This window comes from Lampetra fluviatilis, chromosome 34 (assembly GCF_964198595.1).
Source record: "Lampetra fluviatilis chromosome 34, kcLamFluv1.1, whole genome shotgun sequence".
Lineage (NCBI taxonomy): Eukaryota > Metazoa > Chordata > Hyperoartia > Petromyzontiformes > Petromyzontidae > Lampetra > Lampetra fluviatilis.
The window spans coordinates 9,786,473-9,811,540 of NC_136308.1; the positions used below are offsets into that span (position 1 = coordinate 9,786,473).

General features: G+C 52.8%; 1 protein-coding gene across 1 annotated transcript in view; it reads right to left on the minus strand.

Moving 5' to 3' along the window:
• Positions 1–3,457: 3,457 nt before the first annotated feature.
• The window catches only part of LOC144944370 (laminin subunit beta-2-like), a 69,952-nt gene continuing 48,341 nt past the window's right edge, over positions 3,458–25,068 (minus strand). Inside the window, exons 20-36 of the mRNA XM_078872480.1 lie at positions 24,067–24,210; positions 22,672–22,903; positions 20,463–20,626; positions 19,304–19,528; positions 17,516–17,736; positions 17,051–17,147; positions 16,129–16,355; positions 15,264–15,400; positions 14,402–14,586; positions 13,835–14,091; positions 13,158–13,361; positions 12,027–12,171; positions 10,917–11,124; positions 10,231–10,372; positions 9,468–9,644; positions 8,976–9,132; positions 3,458–7,943 (exon numbers count right to left, since the gene is read on the minus strand). Coding sequence (XP_078728606.1) covers positions 7,804–7,943; positions 8,976–9,132; positions 9,468–9,644; positions 10,231–10,372; positions 10,917–11,124; positions 12,027–12,171; positions 13,158–13,361; positions 13,835–14,091; positions 14,402–14,586; positions 15,264–15,400; positions 16,129–16,355; positions 17,051–17,147; positions 17,516–17,736; positions 19,304–19,528; positions 20,463–20,626; positions 22,672–22,903; positions 24,067–24,210 — 3,062 coding nt within the window. The 3' untranslated portion in view covers positions 3,458–7,803. The remainder of the gene's footprint in view (positions 7,944–8,975; positions 9,133–9,467; positions 9,645–10,230; positions 10,373–10,916; positions 11,125–12,026; positions 12,172–13,157; positions 13,362–13,834; positions 14,092–14,401; positions 14,587–15,263; positions 15,401–16,128; positions 16,356–17,050; positions 17,148–17,515; positions 17,737–19,303; positions 19,529–20,462; positions 20,627–22,671; positions 22,904–24,066; positions 24,211–25,068) is intronic.

Below are 25,068 nucleotides of genomic sequence, written 5' to 3' on the forward strand. Positions count from 1 at the left end.
TGGAGGGGGGGAGGGGGGGTGGAGGGGGGGAGGGGGGGGTGGAGGGGGGGAGGGGGGGGTGGAGGGGGGGAGGGGGCGGTGGAGGGGGGGAGGGGGCGGTGGAGGGGGGGAGGGGGCGGTGGAGGGGGGGAGGGGGCGGTGGAGGGGGGGAGGGGGGGGTGGAGGGGGTGTGGAGGGGTGGAGGGGGGAGGAGGGGGGGAGGAGGGGGGGTGGAGGGGGGTGGAGGGGGGGTGGAGGGGGGTGGAGGGGACGTGGAGGGGGGGTGGAGGGGGGAGAGGGCGTGGAGGGGGGGTGGAGGGGGGGAGGGGGGGGTGGAGGGGTGGAGGGGGGGGAGGGGGGGTGGAGGGGGGGGAGGGGGGGGTGTAGGGGGGGGGGTGGAGGGGGGGGGAGGGGGGGGGTGGCGGGGGGGGTGGCGGGGGGGTGGAGGGGGGGAGGAGGAGTGGGAATCGGGGGGGGCGCGCGGGGGGGGGGCGAGCGTGGGGGGGGGGGGCAGGGGGGGCGCGCCGGGGGGGGCTCGGGAGAGGAGGAGGGAGGGGAGGGGGAATTGGGGGGGGGAATTGGGGGGGGGGCTTGGGGGGAGGGGGATTTGGGGAGGGGGGATTGGGGGGGGAATTGGGGAGGGGGGATTTGGGGGGGGCTCGGGGGGGGGAGGAGGGGGGCTCGGGGGGGGTAGTGAGGTGGGGAGGAGGGGGGCTTGGGGGGGTCTTGGGGGGAGGGAGGGGGACCTGGAGGGGGGGGGTGTCCGTTGCCGCCTGCGCAGAAAAGCGATTAAATTGTTACCGCGTCGCGTTGGCGGAGAGACGCGAATCTGAACGCGTTGGGCATGCGAAATAAATTGCCGACGTTTCGGAGGCGCGGCAGGCCATTTTTTTTTATTTGATCGCGTATTTAAAAGCGCAGAACACGGGCCGACTATTTTTTTTGGTGCCGTAAGCCCCCGAAGTAGGACCCCTTCCACATCGTTTGCGCATTTTCCCGCCAAATTGAGAAGCCGTGAAAAAGGCGACCTCGGATTTGCGCTTCTGTGCGACAAAAAAAAATATCCGCTCCGAGCGATGCAGAACAACGCGGCGCAACATTTGCGCATTAAATGGCACACGCCGAGAGCCACGAGTGACGGCGGCCCGTGGCTTTTGCGGCCACCGCGAGGCGCGATCTCGCCGCCAGTGCGCGGGGGTTGTGAATGGGTGAGGCCGCCATTTTGCAGGGATCTGAAGGCGCCACTGCCGAGATTCTCGCGAAATAAAATCACAAATTCCCACGATATGAAAGTCACCGTTCACACAAGCGCCTTACAAATAGATTGCATATTATAATTGCACCTCTTATACAACGCCCCCTCCCTCGGCAATGCTGTACAGTAATTATATTAAATATCCAGCCGTCACTTCGCCGTCTAAACTCTCCATTATTCTAAAATTACGTGCCCGCAAAAAATAAATGACATTGCACAACCAAGACACCATATTTGTGGATAGAAATATTCACCTTAATATTTTACCGCATAAAAACGCCAGCAACTATACCATGAAATATATAAGGCGACGTTTCGGGTATTGGTCCTCTAGCATATAAATCGCCCGCGACGTCACCATATTTTAAAACATTCCTGTCAACCCCTTATTAGTGCCCTACCTTATTACAGACCAATTCAGACCTTATTGGTCACCCCGTGCCCCTTATAAATCTCAACGTTCACCCTACAAAGTCCCATCACGAGGGAGAAACGCAAATAGATATATTTTTTTTATATTTCTACCCGTATGGAAACGGCTGTACGCCGTATGGACCTGAAAACTCAATTTCCCTGTACAAGAATACGGGTAATCCGTAGTATGGGTTGATAGGAATGTTACCAATTGCGGTGGATGTATAGACTGGCAAAGGCGGGTGTGGGGCAACCATCCAGCAGTGGATAAATAGCAGCTGACGATAAAAACAATGGGTTAAGTTGTAATTTCCACAACCAAATGTATTGTTGACCGTGGGATTATACAGATGAAACATTCCACCCAAAAAACACACCGCAACTTAAAAAAAGCGTGACCCATGAACCCAACATTCGTAGCCACCATAAGACTGAAAGAATGTATTGCAGGACATGAGTGCATCTTTGATCTTTCACGAAGCTCATGGTCCACCTTAAACCGCATCTGCAAAAACCATAACAGATGCCCAAATGGGAAAATAAAACCAACTCTCCAGGAGTGTGCGACTGTGTTCATCCAGAACAGGCCGTAACAACATTGGCTCAACGACTGGCTGATCCACAAATACGAAGGAGACATTACGGCGATGCACTCTGGGGCTTCACCACCTGAATGTGATATTGTAGGTGTTGCTCTGCGTCTACCACAGCCGTACGGACGATGAAGTGCATCTTTATGTAATTCATAATGCAGTACTCTACGCGCTTTATGCTGCAAAACATTTTAAAGAACACCCGCAGGCATTTGGGTTTAACATTGTTGACAGACAATGCCATTATACGTATCGTTATGGTGATAGTAGACTTCAATCCAGCAGTGGATAGAATATGGCTACAAATGATAGATAAGATGATCAGGCGAGGGCCCGTTTCGGCTTAAAGTCCTCTTTTTATAGACACTTTAAGTAGTACAATGTGCATTGTAATGTCCTGAGTTTACAAGATTCTAGGAAACATGCAGTCGTTGAGCCAACGTTTGTTTGACATTGGGCAAATGTTGGTTGAGCATTAGACCAACGTTGGGTCAAAGTTGCATGCTTACTGGGATACGTATCCAGTCATTCCAAAAGTTAACATCTGACTTGGCTTCATGAATACTGTAGTCATCGGGAGTGAAACTCCAATTGTTCGTGGGTGCCTATGCACGTCTCAGATTTTCCATGGCCCTAATCTGCGAAAAACTCGGTACACCGATGGATTCATGTTTTCCCCCCTTCCAAAATATCATGAGTGACCCGGAAGTGGCAGGCAAATTCATCATTCGCATCGATCCATGGAATAACTGAATGGATATCAGTATTTTTTTGCGGCTGGGCATGGATAATAGGATTTTCTAATGGAATGCACATTATATATACAATTTAAGAACTTCTATTGACTTTAAAGAAACGTATGTGGGCTTGGGTGGGACGCATCGCTTGAATCGATGATGGCTGATGGTCAAGAATAATGACCCAGCGGAGGCTGGCGAACGAGAGGAATGTATCCGAGAGAATGTCCACTGAAGAGACGGAGCGATTAAATCAACTCTTGAGCAGAATATCAATTATTACACATCGCAGGATCACGAGATGGTGGCTTGTTTAGCAAGGGCTTCATCCATCAGTGGATTGACCGTGGCTGTGAGAGATGATGGTTGGTTTATGGTGCACAAATCTGTACAATTGACATTTTCCTCAACTCATCCAAGATGCACACAATTTGAAAACATATAAAAGCATCACCTGCACATGAAGTATTTTATGAAACATAAAACAAAAGTTTTATTACATTTATTAAACTTTAGCCTTTATAACAGACTGTAATCCCAGTGCTATATATCACCAATAACGCCACACAGTGCGAGGGTTGATGCATGCATACATACATTAGTACCGTCACCATGGACACCCACCTGCGCATTGCAGGTACTTGTGTGTACTTGTCGAAGGATCAAACAAAAACAACGACTGCACTTCAGTCATTACAGAATCACCGGAAACGTTCAAAAGCAGTCATTCTGACGAGCTAATAATAAGGCAGCTTTTCCCCCAACTCAAAATCAAATGTGCTGCTTAAACACAAACTGTTTCACGCTGCACATACCTGATGATTGGTAAACGCATTTCGCTGGTAAACGAGTAGAAACCACAGATTCAAATTAAGATCATCAATCTTCATTGGGTGAGAGGAGGGGGGGGGGGGATATTTCAAAATTTTACGCACTGCACTGTGAACCTGACGACCTGAGTTTGATTTCTGACCATGACTAACAGCGCGGGCGATTGTTATCCAAATCGGCACTGGGCACCCACATTCACAAACCCGCGACGACCGGCCTGGTGGAGTTTAGTATTTAATAACAAAAAACCCTCCATGACCAACATGGCATGGGGAACCGTTCATCCAGCCGTAGAATGATAAAAGGATGTGAATAATTTTTAATTAGAAATTATCTGGATTTTAATCAGCACTCTCTACGTTATGTGGGAAATTGTTTACAAACAAGCAGGTGCTTGCAGTGTGTAACAACTTAATTTGAATGCAGAAGATTAAACAAACGTAGTGGGTTAGGAGGAATCAGAATCATAATACAGTGTATTTATTTATACTGGAGGAATCTTATGAGCTATAAAGCTCTTTTTCACAGATGTCCAGTAGCATCTCGGAAACTTGGTGGTACAGGGTCACTTTGTAAATGGTTTTGGATCCATAGACGTAGTTATACTATCATGGTAGGGTACAGTCATTAAAAAACAATGGCCATTTCTCAGCAGCTGCAGATTATGCCCAAGTACTCTAGTGTGGTTGTCTAAGACCAAATCACCCTAAATGTGCCCGTTCATGTCAGATTTTGGATGCATGAATGAGTGACATCAGTTCTTGCCAGCTGTTGGAGAGATTGGGCTGTGAGGTGGCCAAAAGAAGGCAGCATTGAGTGTCACCCTCTGGTATACATGGGTTTTCTCTGGGTTTTCGCCGGTTTCCTCGCACACAAAGGCAAACATTTTAAATAGAATGGGTCAACCACTCCAATGTAGCAGGACCCTCGTGAAAAAGGGTGTTAAGACTCGGCTAAATAATTTTAAAAAGTAACAATTCAGTTTTAGACAAATTAGTCTCCCAATACTTGTTTTCAATCATAATAAATTGGATACATGGTTTATAGGTAATCTATAACTGTATTACTGTTTACAAAACAGTGATATTACAGGGCCTGACATTGGGCAACATCTGGGCAGCCGTGTCTTGGCCTGACATTCCACAATTCAAAGTGGGACCCAGTGGATTTTGACGTCGATTTCCTGACACGCAGTGAATTTTACACAATCGCAAAGATTAGTGCACATCTACAGCCTTAACAGCAAGGCCTGATCCATTTTGGGAATGACAAACTGCCTTACCGGTACAAAACGCACTCATAAGATGGAAATCTCTTCTGAAATAGCCCTTCTTGCATATTTAACTCTAATGAAGTGGCAATGTTAGGAAAGTGTACTAACTTCCTATGCATTTCTGTACTTAAGCATACAGCCCAGTAAACATGCAAACGTTGGCTCGAAGATGCATGTTTATTGGGAGGCCCGTGTTTATGGGAGCACCAAGGTAAGAACGTAAGCGCCATTACAGATTCAGCACCACCGCTCACAACGTTTCTGGGAAAGTGGGTCTGGCGGAAAGCTTTCATCTTAACTCTGACGTTCTGTAGTGTTAACTCTCGATTATCCGGGGTAATAGGAGAGAGAGCTCCAGAGTGCCCCTCTCGGGGGTATTTGGCCTACTGTTCCATGCTCTCCAGATGTTTTGGAAAAGGCGGACGTACCCACACACACTTTACCCCACCACATGTGACCTGCCGATAAACTAACTGTCGTGAACCAATTTATACTGTTTGGTGAACCGAGGTGGGAAGAGGTGGATTTAATAAACTTGTCATTTCTATTCTTAGGTTTTTTCGGTAAAGTCACGTAGGTAAAAACCTATGTGACTTTACCGAAAAAACCTAAGAATATGAATCATTGCAGTCACGAAAGCTTCAAATCTAAAACTTGTCATTTGTTTCAAATGCCATGCCTGACAGCACACAACAGTCTACACAATGGCCTACTCTTGCTAATGACGTTGGGTGATCTTTAACATGCACTGCGAGCGAAGCAGACGGCGCGTAGTATTATTATCGTCATTACCCACCGCAGTAATAATCAGGGCGGCCGCTGGATTCGAATCTTGAACCTCTGTAACAAACGGCAACCGTGCTATGGCTGGGCCATATGCAAGATAGGGGTGAAGGAGTGCTTCGTGTCCTCTTTTTTATTGCATCTTAAAGTCAGTAGTTTACTTGGCAACATTTTTGCGGTCACAATTGAGCACTTAGTCACTGACCCTGGGATGAGTGAGGGGGAAGTTAATACTTAAACCAGAGTGTAATTGAAAATAGCAAGCTTCAAACCTCAACCTGGATAATCTGCCCACGGATAATTGAGAGTGAACTGTAGGTACTTCCAAATGTCAGGTTAACAAACACGATTGAATAAGTGGTAAGATATCCAAAAGCGGACGACAGCATGGCTATCACTGGGTTTTCATTTCAATTTCTTGTTGAGATAAGTGCTCTTTATTTCAGTATAAAATAGTCAGGAAAATTGATACGTTTTCTCACACATGTCAGATACTTATTTGTAATCATGATAATGGCCAAACATTAACAACTGTATCGGTCATACATCCCAATGCAGGACTCTTACGGAAAAGAGTCTTGATACTCAATGAATACTTCTTGGGTATTATTATTGTCCTCCTCAAAAAAATATCCCACTGAAGATGAGCGTAGAGATTAACCAAATCTGTAAATGATGAAAAACCCATCATAACAGAAATATAGTATATGATGGAAAACCATGAGTTTCAAACAACGCACAGAAACGATTAGAAAAAGAACTCCGCTTTTGTGCATCATGCAAAATCCGTCATCAGTTCCTGAATGACTGCATTGTGGTCCTCTTGTTTTAGGGCCAAGTAATTTTTTGACACGTTTTTACATGTTGTTTGAAACATATTAACACAAATATATATGGAAATAAAGCAAATTTGAATAAATGCATTTATGATGAAGTGGCTTAAAATGTGAATTGTTTTCTTGTTATGTTGGTTACTCGGTGTGTATCACCATTATATTATGAATTCCGTGGGCCAAATCACCTGGAGTGCACCACAACACTCATTGAATGCATCCTAAATGCGTTTGTGAAAAAAAAGATCAGTTACGTGAACATAATTCCCCCCGTCTGTGAGTAGGACACATGTTTGGGAAGGACGTGTACATTTGTATTCACCGTATCGATTTTCCAAACATCCTTTCTGAGAATAACAATTGACACTTATTCGTAGAAGAAAAAATGGAATTGGAAACCTGGTAACTGTAACAAAGAGCGTATCACAGCGATAAGGCAAAACTAAACAAACAGCAGCGGAGCTACAGAGTGCGCAGGGGGTGCAGCTGCGTCGGGCCAACAGACCAAATGGAGCCCAGGTGAAGAGACAGGTGGCAATTTTCCAGCTGGGGCAGCGCCCACATTTTAATTCCTTGCACTGCCATGAAGACTCGCACGGACATCCACAGACACGCATAGCTTGAGTTGTGATTAAGCCATATTCTCAGGCATTGCGAGTTAATGGTTTCAGCTCGGCCATCACCGACTCACAGATAAATCCACAGATTACACAGAGACCCAAATATTTACGTGGAGACCCAGAGACTAGCGGTTCTAGCTATCGAGTGTGCAGGTGGTGCAAGAGCACCAGGATTCACGGGCCAGAGAGGCCCAGTTGCCGGGTTATGAACAGAGGGGGGTAACATTTTTACAGACGGGAGTGAGTCCATTTCATTCCTTGAATCAGGGCCTATGCCAACCACACTACACCACTCTCTTTGGGTGTTGAAAGGATGGAAGAGTCCAAACTCCGACCTAAGTGCTGAATGTAATTTTGCAAGCCCACGGGCCTCATGGCGTGACACGCACAGCTGAAGGAGGGGTGGGGGTGGTTCTCCTCTCTCCTGTCTCCCTTACTTTGAGAGAACCAGGAGTGGTGATGTCGTTGTCATTGGACTTGCGCACTCAGTTCTGGCACGCAAAGTAGTGCTGCACCCTTTTGCTGATTTCCTTCTGCAGTTTGGAGGCCCTTTCCTCTAGGCCATCCAGCTTGCCGGTGGCATCCACCAGTTTGTCAGCCTGCGATTCCAGCAGCTTCTCCAAGTCTGCAGAGAGAGGGAGGGCACGGAGTGAGATGAGGGCATGAGTGTGTGTTTGCTCCTTATAGGGGGACAGGCCATCTATTTCATCCCCTGGCCAAATCCCATGAGGCAGATGGGGCAGCTGTGGAGAGAGTGCAGACGTTTCCATACCTGCGCAGTATACTTATGGCCAGCTCCAGGTTGGCAGAAGAGGTTTAACTCTGTATTAGTCGAGCAGCAATATATTTTCTTCAGCTCCGAGGTGTGGAAGCTACCTGGCCTGCGCTCCACATGACATCTTGGGTCTTCTCGGCCAAAATTATGCCCTTCCTTCTATACACGTGCGAAACCTGGACTCCTCTAATGGAACATCTGTGCCGGTTTGACTTGATCAAGCTGGCCTACCTATGACCCATCCTGGGTTTAACCAGGCTGGATTGTGGGAGGAAGAGGTGAGTGAAGGACGCTACTGGACAGTTGGAAGCAGTCGCCCTCTAACAACAATAGAGGGCAGAGGAGCGACGCTCACAACAGCGAGTGGAGCATCAGGCGGCGAAAATACGAAAGGGAGCACCGGTGGTGCATCTTCCAGTCATCTCAGTCAGTCAACCCATGATATAATGGATCTGTCCCATGACCTGTCAGCAAGCCTTTGACATTTCACATGGCCTCAAAATGCACCTGGCCTGGCACTGGCGTTGTGGTGATGCCACCACCACTTAGTGGCATACGACGGTTGTTGTTGTTGGTGTGGTTGTAGTCACATTGGTTGTCATGGTGATGGTGTGGGGAGCGGTAGTGTAATGGTTAGCGCTCTCCGCGACGAACCAAGTTAAATTCCCGTTCATGGCCAACACCAGTGTCCTGGGCCTCATTTAGGGTGACTCAAGCTCAATTGAGTACCTTGTAAGATGTTGAGAAACATTGCCACGAGGGAGACAAAGGTCGCCGGGCATGGTGCTGGCCACTCACCCCATCGTGTGCACTTGCCCCAACAGTTTGATAAAGGCTATACGAGGGATTTTTGCCTTTGTGTGAATGTACTCGTGTGTTTACCATTAAGCCGCTTCATCTTGTCCTGCACGTCCTGGAGCAGCTGAGATGCCTGGTCGTGCAGCTTCTCGGCGCGCTCCCTGGCCTTGTCGCTGCCATTGTACCGCGAATTCATCAGCCCTTGCATTTCTTTAAATTTATCCTTCACTTCTTGCAGCTCCTGCACACGCGCATGCATGCACGCACAAGTGACGATGAGTAGACCATTACCGGGGTGCAAGGTGATACTGGTTCTACGGCTGTGGTTCATCACGAGGCGAGGTTGCTGCTCTGTAGCAGAGCAACAGAATTTCTTGAAATACTGAGCCTGGTGAAACGAACCCTAAAACACGAGTGAAGCGCTGAACAGAACGAGCCACACACGATCTGCGTTTGCCTATTGTACATTTCGCTCTAGCTCTCACACCAGTCCTTATGCAATACACCGTCCCAACACTATTTTTACTTCGTCCATGGGAACTTAGGCAGGGGTAAGTTTGCGCATTCGTCACACACATCTGCGGCGACGTCGGCGTTGACGCGCGCCTGGGCGGCCTGCGTCGCGGCATCCTTGGCCGCCAGCTGATTGGCTGCGGCCTTCTCCTTGAGCACTTGGACGTCGGCGGCCATCTTGGTGAGACGATCCATGGCATCCATCAATATCGCTCCCGCGTCCCCAGCCTTCTTCCCTGCCTGCAAGGGACATGGGGGGATGGCCACCCTCGGTCATCGTTGTTCAGCAATAACAATGACGATGACGATGTCGGAAGCGACTGTTCAAGTCACTTGGAGTTGGCCGCTACTCTCACAAAGCGCTGCATCACCCCGCTCTAGAGAACGGCCCGTGGAAGAGTTTTGTTGAATGTCACGGTTGCTGAGCACAGGCCCAAACAAAGGTCCAAAATGCCAAGCAGCCAGCAAAAAGCAGCACTTTTGAAGCTATAATAGAAAAGACTGGAAGAAGTTAGTAGGGAGGATGAGCCTTCAGCAGCATTAAATTCGGGGTGTAAAACAAACCGAACACTACACAAATGAAATGTCTACCGTGAGTGTCAGAGGCCAGTTGCATAACGCCCCTGAAGTGAAATATCCCTGTATGTCACGCCAATTTACATTACACTCAAGACATTTTTATGTCACTGATATTTGGCCTTGGATCAGCCGACACCAGCCGAAGGTGGTCACCAGGCTGAAGCAATCCTGGCCACGTACCCCATGCTATGCCGTGCCTCCCTCCCCCACCCACTGCCCCCCCTCCGCCCCCCCCCCCCCCCGTCACCTCATCAATGCGGTCCTTTGCCGAGTCAATGTCGCGTTGGGCGTTGTTGATGGCCGCCTGAGCCGCGCTCTGAGCGTCGTTGGCCTCCTGCAGTGCTTGCACGACTTCCTCGGTCTTCTGCTTCACCGCCTCAGCATCCGCCCTGTGCAAGCACAGAGACAAAGAACAATCCCGCTCCGTGTAGCCTCTGTAGACTGTTGGGGTAATTCCTGTGAGCAAGCAAGATGTGGATATGTGGCCAGAACCAGCTGTCTATGACTCCCCAATGTAGATTTATTTACATTAGTCACTCATTATTGGGGCTGAGTCAACATAGGGGAGGCCCAGGACCTGTTGAGATAATTGCCACTGATCTTAGCCCGATGGAGGAAATGGAACCGGGGTCACCCAGCTTCGTAGCACAGTGCGCTAACCACTACGCTCCCCCACCCCACAAATACAAAGATCCCCTTTATAACCTCCGCAGGCTGTCGAGGCAAGTGCTGTTAGCAATGAGCCATTAAGGCAGCCATGGCACACGATGGGGTGGTGGCGTCAGACACCGCGTCCAGCTGCCTTGGCCTCCCCAGTACTGATGCTTACACACTGGACTAGGCGCTCGAGTGGACTTAGGGGGGGTGAGGCCCAGGACTTGGTTTGGATTAGAAAATAAAAAATCGCCACCGACGTTAGATCACGCATCTTACTTGGCTTTTTTGGCTTCGGCGAGCAGGCGCTGGGCGAGGGTCATGTTCTTGGCCGTCTGCGCCAGGATGGCGTCGACGTCGGAGAGGCGTGCCACGCTGTCGCGAATCTGCTGAGCCAGCGCTTCGGCCTCCCCGGGCGTCACGGGCAGCCCCAGCTTCAGGACGTTGTTCGCCACCAGCATGATGCTCTCCGGGTCCGCGCCCTCCTCTGCGCAACCGTAAAACACCGCCACCCCACCCCCGTTAGTGACATTGCTATTCAGTGTGCTGGTGGTGCAATTGGACCGAGGCCCACGATTCGTTGGCGATGAAGAGGGTGGAAAATCGGGACAGCAATTCCCATTTCATTCATGCCACTCAGGATTATTTTTTTTGTCATGGCTGGAGAACATCATGGACCATTTTTGAGACTTTCAGAAATTAATTTGGAAGTAAGTAATTGATAATTAATGACGTTTGTTTCAGTTTACATAAATTTAATATGACATAACGACATGTATTTTATATGCAATACATTTTATCTCCCAACACGATCTGTTCCCTCCAAAGCGTTAAGCTGGGTGTGCGCCACTGACTGACAGGGCCCACGCCACTCGCCGCGGGTTGCCCATCCAAGCAACATTGCGCACTCATTACACACAAAAGTGCTTGCCATAAATGAACCGCAATACCTTGCTGATCTCGTCAAGAAGCATAAATCATCACGGGAACTCCGGTCATCCTCGCAGCAGCGGCTTTTGACTAGCCATCGAACAAAGATTGCGTGCATTCAGATACACGCAATGCAGCAGTCTGGAATGCTCTTTCTTCCAATATTAAGAAGCCACCGGAGCTATGCACTTTTAAATCTAGATGGAAAACTCATCTGTTTAGAACTGAATTTTGCATTTAATTTGTTGTTCTTCCCCACACCTCCAATTAGCACGGTTGGCTACGTGCGGTGCGAAAATAGTTCAAAATACAGTACATACAAATTGGAGGCAATTCAGGTGATTTGGTGATAAATATGGGCTCTGCAACAGAGTGGTGTGAGCTGGTCCAAGTCTCAGTGCATCGGGGGGGAGAAGAGTTGGGGATGGTGGGTGCGGGTGGATTGTGGGCGATGCCAACCGTTGAGGAATTCCTTGATCCGGGCGATGAGGTCCCGCAGCTCGGCCACGGCGTGCTCCATCCCGGCTTTGCTCTGCTGTGCCCGGTCGAGCGAGCGCTGCGCCTTGTCGCGCATGTCGCTCGCCTCGCGCTTCACGTCAGCCACCTGCCCCCCACGCGGGTGGGCACAGACACGCGCAGTATGTATGTTGAACTTCTTTTGCACTGTACGTAGCCAACCGTGCTAATCAGAGATGGAGAGAGAGCGAGAGAGGGAGACGGTCACCTTCATCCCCTACGCAGGGATCGGGCGAGTACTGTTCACGGGGCAACTATTGGAGGCCAGCACTGCACACGGAGGTGTGGTGAGGCCAGCGCCACGCAATCAGGATGCCTGCCAGGGGCTAGTGCAAAGGCCTGGTTGACTCGTGTGTAGAAAAACGGACACAGCCCGAGTCGTGTTCGCGAGCATGGAGGTACATTCCCACGTTTTTGGGGATGATGTTTGGCATGGAGTCGCGGTGAGAACGACAACAAGGCTGCGCTGTGTTGTTGCTGTACCTCCAGGGTATCTCTATCAAATAGTTTTCATTCTTACGGACTATCCCAAGTGTTATCATCTGTGACTTATACAAGTGAGTATGGTGCCAAGCAAAAAAGTAAACAACGGTTGATACTCGGTGCTGGTTGATCATTTTGTTCATGTCAAGGAGAGTGTAACAAGCTGGTTGACTGGTTTCACCAGGTTAGGGTTAGGGCAAGAGTCTATTTTGCTCATGTGTGCCATTCACAAACAGCGGGGCCATGCCGCCTTAGGACCAAATTCCCTTGGTGTTTAGTTCTGAGGGCTGATTGAGAATAAAATAAAATAAAGATGGTAAGACCCCCTCCCCGCACCAATTTCATCCTCATCGTGCCTGTCAGCTGCACGTCACGACACGAATTATCGACTCAGAACTCTCGCAGGGCAGTGCAACTCCTTCGGCCATTCCCCGACACAAAAGGCCGCGCCGCTCTGTGACAGATCCGAATAGATTGTTCGTCATGCAACGCGACGTCGACAGCAAACATGCGGAATTTTTTTTACTGGAAACAGAAACATTCGCCGGAAACACAAGGGCACCAGGGTCCCCCGGAGTTTACGGGCCTCACCTTAGTGGCCATCTTGTCGAGCTCTGCCGACGCCCTCTTGACCTCGAGCTCGGCGTTGTGGGCGCGCGCCAGCGAGTCCTGCGCCAGCGTCAGGGACCCGCCGCAGCCGGGGCCCCCGCACGCTGGCCGGCCCGCGCTGTCCCGGCAGCCGCCGCCCCCGCAGCGCGACTCGGAGCATGGCAGGTCGCCGGGGGCGCCGCACGTCTGTGGGGCGCGAGGGAGAGACGATTCGGTTGAGAGAGATCGTCATGACCAGCGTGGTGAAGTATGGTCAAACAACTCCTACAACCTGCACAAGCACCTGTGACTATGCACGTGGAGGACCACATAAAGTCCTTACATGGCCTCTGATTAAAATCACCCATCTGGGAAGATGAGCAAGGTTGAGCCTGAATACTACTTTGCATGAGAGGTATTATTGGCCGAGGGCCTACACAGTGGGTAGCAAAGGGCAGAGCAGCAACATCCATTGCTGCAGACAGGAATCAGAGCAGTAGCAGCAATAAAAGTGACAAGAGCGTGACAGATCGATCACCGCGGTAGTAGAAATAAACGAGTGGCAAGGAAGCACCTGAACAATCAATCACTGTCGTAGCAACAATAAAAGAGCGACAATGTTATCCACGCTGGCAGGTCCCCTCTGGCCACAGGGGGCCGCGCGCCACGGCACTCCGCACCTTCTCGTTGATGCGCTTGACGCTCAGCGCCGCCACCTCGCGGTCCAGCTCGTCCAGGCTCCTCTTGCTGTTGGCGAGACGCTCGGCCAGCGACGGGTCGCCGGGGGCGCCGCCGCCGTGCCGCATCAGGTCCTCCGCTCGCCGCCGGGCCTTCTGGGAGGCACGCACGGGCCCCGACGGTCCCCCGGCCGCCGTCTCCGCCTGCTTCTGGGCGTTGCGAGAGTCTTGCCACGAGCGCCGGATGCTGTCGAAGTCGCCTGTGTGCATGACGGTGGACGGGGCGGAGGCAAGGACCGGAGGGGCTTGCGCAGCATGGTGGGCAAAGCCACCAAACGTCCCGGTTTGGTCACGACTGTCCGGGCAATTTGGGCAAGGCTGTCCCGGTGTACCCACCCCATCCCCCCACCCCCCCACCCCCCCACCAAAGGTATTGGGATTTCGTCGCTAGTTTAAAATATCGAGCCTTGTGTTCGATTCACGATGCGGGAATCTCTATCTTTGCCTGTGTGCGTATGTGCGTGTGTGCTTGTGTGAGCCAGGGCGAGGTGCAGGAGCCCCTTTGCTCACCGCTGAAGTCAGAGTTGAGGATGCCCTGCAGCCTGGAGTAGGCCAGGGCAGCCGACGCGTTCAGCCGCAGGGCGTCGCGCTCCAGAGCGTCCAGGTCGAGGTCGGTGCGGTCGCGCTGACCCTGCAGAGACTTCACGGATGCCTCGGCCACCGAGACGAGCTGCGTCAGACGATCCAGCTGCCGCCTGCGCAGCGGGACGGTTGAGATGAGACGGGGAGATAGGGAGACGGGGGAGATGCACAGAGGAGTAGACACGGAGGCAGGAAGGCGGAGAGATAGAGAGACAGGGAGTGAAAGAGATGCTGGAGATGAAGGGAGGAGGGGATGGGGAGAGGAGGGGGGAAGAGGAGATGGGAAGGTGGAGGAGAGGAGGACACGAGGAGACAGACAAGGAGAGGAGACGTGTGGGTGGGTTGGCTGTGAGGTGCAAACCCAACACCCCCGGGTCCAATGTCTCCCCCACTTGCCATAGGTGAGCACCTGGTCCTCTTTGGCCCCATGGTGCCCCAGTACAGGTGCACTGCCTGCCCACTCTGTAGCTTCCTTAATTAACACTGAGCCCTAAAGAGCCGAGTAAATCACAATTAACTCAGTAGCATGGGACCTGGCGTAAGGAACTAAATTAAGCTACCCTCCTCCTGTCCAAATTCCCTTCCTCCTTCTTCGTACTGTAAAACCTGGGCTCCTCTTCCGGCCCCACGGTGCTCCGGTGCAGTTGCACCACCTGCAAACTCGATAGCTACGTTTGTATGTTGAACTTATTTTGGACCGTACGTAGCTAACGGTGCTAATTCGGAGGAGCCGCTGGTTTTCGCCCAGCGGCTCCCCGGCGCACCACGCCTCTGCTGCGCGACCTCTGACCTGATGTTGTCGCGCAACATCTCGAGGCGCGCAACGTCGCTGGGCCGCTCGTTGCCTTTGGCGATGATGTCCTGCGCCTCCTTCAGCTTCTTCTCCAGCTCCTCAAATCGGCCGTCGTAGGTGCCGGAGATCCCCGTCTGGTCCATGACAAGACGGGGTTGTGGGGGGGGGAGGGGGTGAGACGTGCGATGGATGTGCATGCGAGCACGTAGCCCCCGAGATTGTCGAATGCAAAAAAAAATATTAAACTAATTTTAATTTCCCAGGTGAGGCCCACCGAGCTATATGATAGCTCATTTGTGGCCAAGTGGCTTGTCATGTGGAAATGTATTGCAGCCAAATACTCTCCAACGCATGTTTCTAAGTATATTTTTTAATAGGTTGCATATAATTCATCGTTGACACCATAGGTCCCCTGGTTCCTTCTGGTGTCAGAATGAGTACTAAAATTGTTGTCTCTCTACAATGAAAATTACTCAACTGAGCGCTGTGACTGACTGACACAGTCAGTCTGACTGACCCAGTCACTCTTACTGACTCAGCAATTGGAAGGTTGCTGCAAATTCAAATCTTGGCTTAGGAATTGACTCAGCCCATCACCTCTCCGGGGTCAATAAAATGAGAAACCATTTTGTGGGGGAAGTCAACAGTGGTTGTCCTACGCCCGTACCTGACCCTGTCATGGGAATGTCGAATTTCCCCAAATGGTTCAGGATTGTAAATGGGAGCTAAGCACCGTCTCAATTCTCCTTGGAGCCGGAAATCTTGTTGTTGTTGTCATTCCGTCTCTTAATACACGTCTCCACGCGAAGTTTCATTGGTGGTTGGTTTTGACGTGTGGAGGGCAGGGGTGGGAAGCTCTCACGTCGGCGAGCTTCTCGGCGCGGTCCCGCAGGGCGGTGGCGCGGGCGCAGAGGGCCTCGATCTTGCGCGCCCACCACGAGAAGCACGCGTGGCACGGCTTGCAGGCCGGGAAGTCGCCGGCCGCGCCGCGGGAGCACGCGTCGCAGCGTGCGCCCGTCACGCCGTCGCGGCACACGCAGCGCCCGCTCGCGGCGTCGCACGTGCCGCCCTGGGGGTGGCAGTCGCACGCTGCAAAGGCAAAGATGAAGATCACCCGTATAGCCTTTAACGGACTGTCGGGGCAGGTGCTGTTAAGCGAGCGCGCATGAAGGCCATGAGGGGCTGTGTGGCCAGCACCACACCCGGCCGCCTTTGTCTCACTCTACTCCTTGGAGGCCGAGTCGACCTCCGAGAAGAGGCCCAGAACCGGTTCAGATAATCATCACTGGTGTTGGTGGCTTTGAGCAGGAATCAGACTCGGCTAGACTACCACTCCCCAAAGTCACACGCTGCACAAACGCACGGACGGACACTTGATAGAAGCGACGAACCAGCACTCACTACAGTCACTTTCGCTCGATCACCAGCATTCAGTCCCCTTCTCAGAACTCGGACCATGACGCTGGCACATATGGCTTACTCTTTTTCTCGAATAGAGTTTTGAATGAATGGTGCAGAGAGCCTTTCACACATTCCACGGCGGCATTGGGAATAATTTTCTAAAATAATTTGCACAGTGCGCAAATTTGAAATCGCTCAGTGCTTAATGGTCGAAGAGGCATTGGTGAATTCCCAGTGTGGCTTAAGCTCTTCAAAATATAGAAAAACACGATAGTGCCACCCAAGTGCGTCACGGCCTTAACAGGTTACGGACAAGGGAGGGAGGAGGATAGGGGGTGGGGGGAGGGAGGAGGAGGAGCCGGTTGTGCGGCCCTGATACTCACGCTTGCATCCCTTATCGGGAGACCCCCAGTGGTTGGGGCCACAATCGTCGCACGTGCGACCTCCAAACCCTGGGCGACACTCACACTGCCCGGTCACCTGGGATGGGGAGGAGGGACACACCGGGGGGGCCACTTGGTGTGAGTTACGCGCACACCTCATTCGCTCAATCGCTCAGACATTTACTCACTTGTTCAATCGCTCACTCAAATTCAGTCACTCGCTCGTTCGCTCACGCATTCGCTCGTGCAATCGCTCAACCAATCACTCACCAATTTGATCACTCACTCGATCACTCACGCAATCACTCAATCGCTCGTTCATCCCCCCACAGCTGCTGCCCCAACGAGCAATGTGGAAACGCTCGTCTCTGTAGACGGCCCTTAACAAGTGACGGAAAGTATGCATTCCCATGGCATGCCGATCATCGCTAAAGAGTCCTGTGGGCCCAGGCGTGGTCACCTCACCTGGTTGCAGGTCTGGCCGCGAGCCCTCGCCGGGTTGCAGGCGCACGGTTGGCAGCCGCCGCTGCTCCCCAGGCCCCAGTGTCCCGGCGCGCAGCGGTCGCACGAGCTGCCCTCGACGCCGGCCCGGCACCGGCACTGCCCGGTGCGAGCGTCGCAGCGGCACGGCTGCGAACCGCCAGGGCAGCTGGCGGGCTCCGTGCCGGCCTCAATACAGCTGCAGGCTGAGCAGAGTCAAACGTGCGCGGGTTAGGGTACGGGCCAAGCAGCAACGATCGTGCACACGTAGGGTCCAGCACAGACAAACTAAACTATTACTTTTTTATTTTATTTTACTAGGTAAGGCCCACGGAGCTATGTACATCTTTTTTCAGAAGCCACAAATGATAGCTCAACGAAGTGGCTTATCATCATGTGGAAATTTATAGCAGCCAAATACTAAAAATGCATGTTGACTCTAAGTGTGGAGGGAAAACCTGGAAGACCCGGGCAAAAATCCACGTGACCACGGGGAGAGGGACATGCAAAACTCAAAATATACAGACGTCAAGGTCGGGATAGAACCCACGACCTCCTGTATACCAGGCGAGGTAATTAACATCTTACCACCTGCCCCTGGTTTTCCCAGGACAGGTGGCAAACCCGTCTGCCGTCCTGAGAAACCTGTCCATCTTCCCCGGACATCAAAAATTCCGTTTGATTTATTTTCAGGTGCGTAATAATAACCACGATGCACCGCTCAAGACGACACGTCGTGCTCCCCCTCTCACGGGGCGTGAGAGATATTTCTCTTCCCCTGACATGTCCCGGGATTTTTTGCTGTTGTAATTCAGAGGCAGCAACCGCAATGGAGGGGTGGGGGGCATGCACTGTTAGTGAGCACCTGGTCAAGGCTGCACCGCAAATACAGCTTTGTGGTGATAGTGTTTGGGTAATTATTCGGGTTATGGACATTATTATTTATGAGGATATTTAGATATCGTATGCCTGAGCTGTACAATAATTTTTCTCGGTCATATTAGGATTTTGCTTCAGGGTGAGAATATGATTAGACTCGGGTTGGGAATAAGGATACACTCAATATTAGGGCTCAGGCTATGGTTATTGTTGGTGGGTTCAGAGTAAAAATTATGATTAAAGATATTATTAGGTGTTCACATCGCGGTTAGCGTTGCCTTTATTATTTGCGCTTGTTTTAGGGTCTGGGTTAAGAATTAACAATGGCATGAAAGCGGTGACCTTGCCCAGTATAATGGATACTGTGTTAGAGTCTGGGTTAGGGATTACGGCCGTCGCTCACGCTCGGTTTATCATCACGATTCGGATGGGACGACCCCGACCGCAAAGATGCGCAGTAATTAAATTTACACACGCAATTTCATTACACCTATGACTCATCATTCGCATCTACAACACACAACTGATCTCCATCGGGCACACTGCAAGGCCTGGCAGGAGGAGCAAGAGCCCAATATATAATGAATGTCGGGCCAATGTTGGGGCAACGTTGGAGCCAATGTTGGAGCCAACATTGGGGCAACGTTGAGGCAAGATTGGGTCAACGTTGGACCCAACATTGGGGCAACGTTGGACCCAACATTGGGGCAACATTGAGGTAACATTGGGGCAACGTTGAGCCAACATTGGAGCAACATTGGCGCCAACGTCAGGGCCAACGTCGGAGCTAAAGTCAGGGCCAACGTTGCGGCTAGCAATTCCAATGACATCGCCAACAATGGCCCAGCGTAGCGCGGCGAACTGGGAGGGCGCACGCGTGGGGGAGCCGCTCACGCTTGCAGTCCTGCCGCAAGGCGTCGCCGTAGAAGCCGGTGCGGCACTTCTCGCAGCGCTCGCCGTGCGTATTGTGCAGGCAGCGCTGGCAGCGGCCGCTCACGGGGTCGCATGCCTTGGGGTCGCGCGGGTCCACGTTGCCGCTGCAGTCGCACGACGAGCACGGCCGCCCGGCCACGGACGGGTCGCCGCTGAAGCCCGGGGCGCAGGCCTCGCACCGCGTCCCTGCGCGCGCCGCAACAAGCCCTGGCCGTTTACTCCACCGAAGGGCCGGCGTCACAAGTTCACTCGGCAGCTCAGAGGTGACAGCACCTCGTCGGTATGCGCAACAAAAGATTTGGCGTCGTCGTCGTCTTCTTCATCGCTTGTGATTTATCTGTATAAACATCTCGTGTGAGACCCAAACATCGCATGCATCCGGGCTTCGGCAGTCCTCCTCATCAATTGCATCAGAACATCAATGGGCCAATGCACACAACTCCTTCATGAGTGGAAAATTAAAGAAGAGCAACAGGAGCGCGTTTGTGGCCATGCAACTCAAACTGTGAACCAAGCAGTAAACCATTGCAGTGTGCGCTCCTTCAGCGGAGGAGGGGATAGCAAAACTACACGAGCTCTCTCCTGAAGCCCTCTCGTAGCGAGCAGATGTCGCTATTGGCCATTCATCAAGAATGGAACAGAAATATCCGCCTGTAGAATGAAGGCCTGCCCATTCCGTTGACATCAATCGCAGCACCTCGGGAGAACACACGGCGCTCCGCATACAGTCACAGCGGTGCGCGGAGCTAGCAGGAGGTCGTGCCGACCAAGCGAGGGAAGTGCGACCACGGTGCGGCCGTGTGGTGCACAGCGAGGAGGGAAGCATCACGGTCAGAGTGTTCAACGCGGAGAGCAGAGGGAGGAGAGGCAGCGAAGATGCGGTGGAAGGGGAACACGAAGAGGGACATGAGAGTGACAACAAGAGGGGGGGGGGGTGTAGAATGATGGGAGGGGCGCAGGGGGAAGGACCCCCACAAACATAAGTGGAGGGGTGCGACCCGGATGGCCGGGCCCATTGCAACATAGGAACAGAGAAGGAGTGTCACTACAATCTCGCTTCTCTCCACCACCGGTAGGGGGAGGGGGGTCACGACCGCCGTTGCCACGGCACCGTGCTCACCCGTGTACCCCGGGAGGCACTGGCACACCGCGCCGCGCGTCGCGGGGTCCGTGCTGCACGTCGTCGCGAAGAAGCGGCCACCACCCGGCTCGCCGGGGCACGGGCACGGCCGGCACCGCCCGCCAGAGCCCAGGCGCGGGTCGCCGTAGTAACCGGGCTCGCACCTGCGGGGGGGGGGGGGGTAGCGAGGAGGGGAGGGAGGGGGGTGGTGACAGAGGGGGGAAGTGGCAAGGTGTCGTCATGCGAGTGCACTCCCTTCCTTCCAACTTTGAACGAATTTGGCTTTCCAATTACACTACGCGAACAACCTTCCATAAACGCCTGACAAAGGTAGCCGCCGAGACTAGAACAAGGGTCAATATGGTCCAGAAACTGCTACGGATATCAAGGATGGCCATTGTGGACTCTGTAGCCGAGTACTGTGCACCAGTGTGGACCAGAAGTCGTCGCACTCGACTTGTCGATGGCCAACTGAACACCGCAAAGCGGTGTATTACTGGAACGCTCAAGTCGATCCCAACACCCTGGCTGCCAGTGCTGTCACGAATCTCTCTCCCCACCAATTCGCCGCAACGCTGCAACCCTCTGGAAAGCCTTGCGAGGAAAACGGTCGCCTTCCCATTCAGCAGGAACTCAATAGCATTCCTCTTCATCGCTTGAAGTCATGCAAGCCCTTTTGGACTCATGCGCTTAACCTTAAACAATGTGAATTCAACCCCGATGGAGCTTGGCAAGCTGAATGGAGTTCAAAAGAACTCACAAACAAACACGTTGTGAAAGACCCAATACAGAAGATCAATGGGTTTGTTCTTCCACGAAGCTCATGGTCCACCCTAAATCGCATCCACTGCATGGACCATGGCAGTAGATGCAGATAGCTGATGGAAAATAAAAATGGAAAATTAAAAACTCTCCAGGAGTGTGCGACTGTGGTCATCCAATGCAGACCGCATAACATTTAATAAGGCAATGCCCAATCCACAAATAGGAAGGAGACGTCACAGCGATACACTACTCCCCGCTGCACCTGACGTGCTTGTCCAGCTTGACCATCTGTGAAAACTACTGGACAGCTGTCAAAAAGATCTTAATATTTAATCAGACTCCTCCAGTATCAATAAACATTTTGATTCTGAATGTGAAAATCTAGTTCTTGCTCTATATCTGCATCAGCCATACGAAGGAAGAAGAAGACTGCAATGTCACGCCTTTCCATGAGATGATGCCTCTTCCATTTGTAGTTCTCACACTGCACAGTGCAAAGCCTCGTGTCGGTTCACAATTATGCTTCCCTCACCCCTTGCCTACCTCTCTCCCATTTCATGTCACTCGACTCCCCTCCGCGCACTCTCCACCCTACCAACTAAGCCTTTCCTTCGCTCAGTGGCGGGGGGGGGGGTCGCTCATTCTCCTTTGCTGCCTCCAGTCTGGAACTCATTTCCCTGAGCTGTCCGGGCTGTCGATTCTCTGCCTTCGTTCACGACCTTCGCCCTTCTCCTCTGCCGAGGACCAACTTCCTTTCTCCGTAAAAAAATAAATATTCCCACTTTTTTCTGTTCCGCGTCTGGACCTGCGGTCGCGTTTAGCCACCGCCGTACGAATGCACGCCGCATCATTTTCTTTCAATGTCCCATTTCATTGACCAAGCAGGGCCCCACTGAGCTACGTAGCTCTTCTTCAGAAGTGACCTGGCCACAAATGACAGCTCAACAAAGTGGCTTCTCATCACGTGGAAATTTATCGCGGCCGCTCTAAATGCGCGTTTCTAAACGTGGAGGGAAAAACCGGAGAAAAACCCTCACGCTTCTATGGCTCCACTTGTGTCCAACTTCACCAACACGCACTGACCAGCACGGCGAAGTACTGCTTAAATCACACCTCCAAATTTGCAAGCGTCAGGATCGAGATCTAACCCACCACCTCCTCCATACCAGGCGAGGCAGTTAACATCTTCCACGACCTCCTGCATACCAAGCAAGGGAGACGACATCTCGCCACTGCGGCAAGATGCTGCGTGATTGACCAACGGGGGGGGGGTGGGGGGGCGGGGGGGGTGTCTAAAGAGTTTAACACGACCAATATTATCCATTAAGTTGCTTTTTATAATCTAACCCGAAAAAAAACCTCTTACGGAGGGGTGGGGGTGGGGGCAGTGGTCTAAGGATTCCACAGGCGTGAAGAAGCCCTTTTCCATCACGGGACCCATCACCTGTCACAGTTCTCTCCGGTGGAATGCTCCAGGCACTCGTGGCAGCGACCGCTCTCGGGGTCGCAGTCCCTGGCACGGCCGTTGCACTGGCAGGGGGTGCAGCGCGGGAAGCCGAAGCGGCCCGAGTCGCAGCGCGCGCACTCGCGCCCCGCCACGCCCGGCAGGCACAGGCACTGGCCGCTTGCGGCGTCGCACGAGCCCCCCGTGGTGCCGGCGGGGTCGCACGCGCAGCCTGCAACGCGTGCACACGCAGCGACCCGCACGTTGATGTGTGTTGCGTGTATACGTACGTATGTGTGTTTTAACACGTCGGCTTTCGCGACCAATATCATCCGACCAATATCATCCATAAAATTCGCGAAAATGTTTATGGATATATGTGCGTGTGTTGAACTTCTTTCACGCCGTATGTAGCCAACCGTGCTAGTCGGAGGTGAGGGAGGAAGAACAAAAAACGAAACACAAAAAGCAGTTCTAAAGAAATAAATTTTCAATCTAGATTAAGCGTCCGAATATCAGAAGGAAGAGCGTTCCAAACGGCCGCAGAAGCGGGTCTGAAAGCGCGCGATGCAGTGACTGTCATTGTTCGATGGCGCGCCACAAGCTGCTGCGAGGATGACCGGAATTCGCTTGATGGTTTAAGCTCCTTAACGAAATCAGCAAAATATTGTAGTTCATTTGTGGCAAGCACTTTTGGTGTAATAAGTGTGACCTAATAATGTTAGCGCCGTTCGGATGGCGATGACGATGATAACGGTAACAACAATATGAACATCGTTATTCACTTTCGATTGAGCGCCCTCCACACCAGGGCCTCTCAAGAGTGCTGTACAAGCCATTAAAAACATCACTGATGAACTAGTTACATTTTAAGAATGGATGTAAAGCAGTAAAAAATATCAGGTTAAATAAATGCCTGCTACGAGAAAGGGGGTGAGGAGGGGTGGCAGGGAAGGGAAAGGGGGAAGTTGAGATGATGGTTGGCTACGTACGGCGTGAAAGAAGTTTGACGTACATACATGACGATAGGCCTCCTCACATGTGGGTCATGGGAGTTATTCAAGCAAATCTCACCATGCCGCTCGGTGTGGGGTGGTGAACATCGTCGATATGACATCACGCTCACAGAGTCATTATGTAACACGTGCGTGCACGCGCGTGCACGTGCATAGATGGGGAGCACAGGTGGTGCATCTGCCAGCCATTTCAGGCATTAACCCATCACATCTGGGTCTGTCCCGTGACCTCCTGTCAGTGAGCCTTCGACAACTTCACATGGCCTCACAGTGCACCTAGCCTGGCACAATCGCTGTGGTTACATCGCCAATTAATGTCGAACGACAATTGTTGTTGTTGTATATATATGCGCGTGTGTGTGCGTGTGCGCGCTCGTACGTTGGCAGCCCTCCGGCCCGAAGCCGAAGGTCCCCGGGCTGCAGGCGTCGCAGCGCCGGCCGATGACGTTGGGGCGGCACAGACAGTGGCCGCCGAGCACCTCGCACACGGAGGTCGTCACACCCTGGGGGTTACACTCACACGCTGGGACGGGGGGGGGCACACGGAGGTCGTCACACCCTGGGGGTTACACTCACATGCTGGGACGGGGGGGGGGGACACGGAGGTCGTCACACCCTGGGGGTTACACTCGCACGCTGGGACGGGGGGGGGCACACGGAGGTCGTCACACCCTGGGGGTTACACTCGCACGCTGGGACGGGGGGGGGGCACACGGAGGTCGTCACACCCTGGGGGTTACACTCACATGCTGGGACGGGGGGGGGCACACGGAGGTCGTCACACCCTGGGGGTTACACTCGCATGCTGGGACGGGGGGGGGGGCACACGGAGGTCGTCACACCCTGGGGGTTACACTCGCACGCTGGGACGGGGGGGGCACACGGAGGTCGTCACACCCTGGGGGTGACACTCGCACGCTGGGACTGGGGGGGGCACACGGAGGTCGTCACACCCTGGGGGTTACACTCGCACGCTGGGACGGGGGGGGGGCACACGGAGGTCGTCACACCCTGGGGGTTACACTCGCACGCTAGGACGGGGGGGGCACACGGAGGTCGTCACACCCTGGGGGTGACACTCGCACGCTGGGACGGGGGGGGGGCACACGGAGGTCGTCACACCCTGGGGGTTACACTCGCACGCTGAGACGGGGGGGGGGGGGGCACACGGAGGTCGTCACACCCTGGGGGTTACACTCGCACGCTGGGACGGGGGGGGGGCACACGGAGGTCGTCACACCCTGGGGGTGACACTCGCACGCTGGGACGGGGGGGGGGGCACACGGAGGTCGTCACACCCTGGGGGTGACACTCGCACGCTGGGACGGGGGGGGGGCACACGGAGGTCGTCACACCCTGGGGGTTACACTCGCACGCTGGG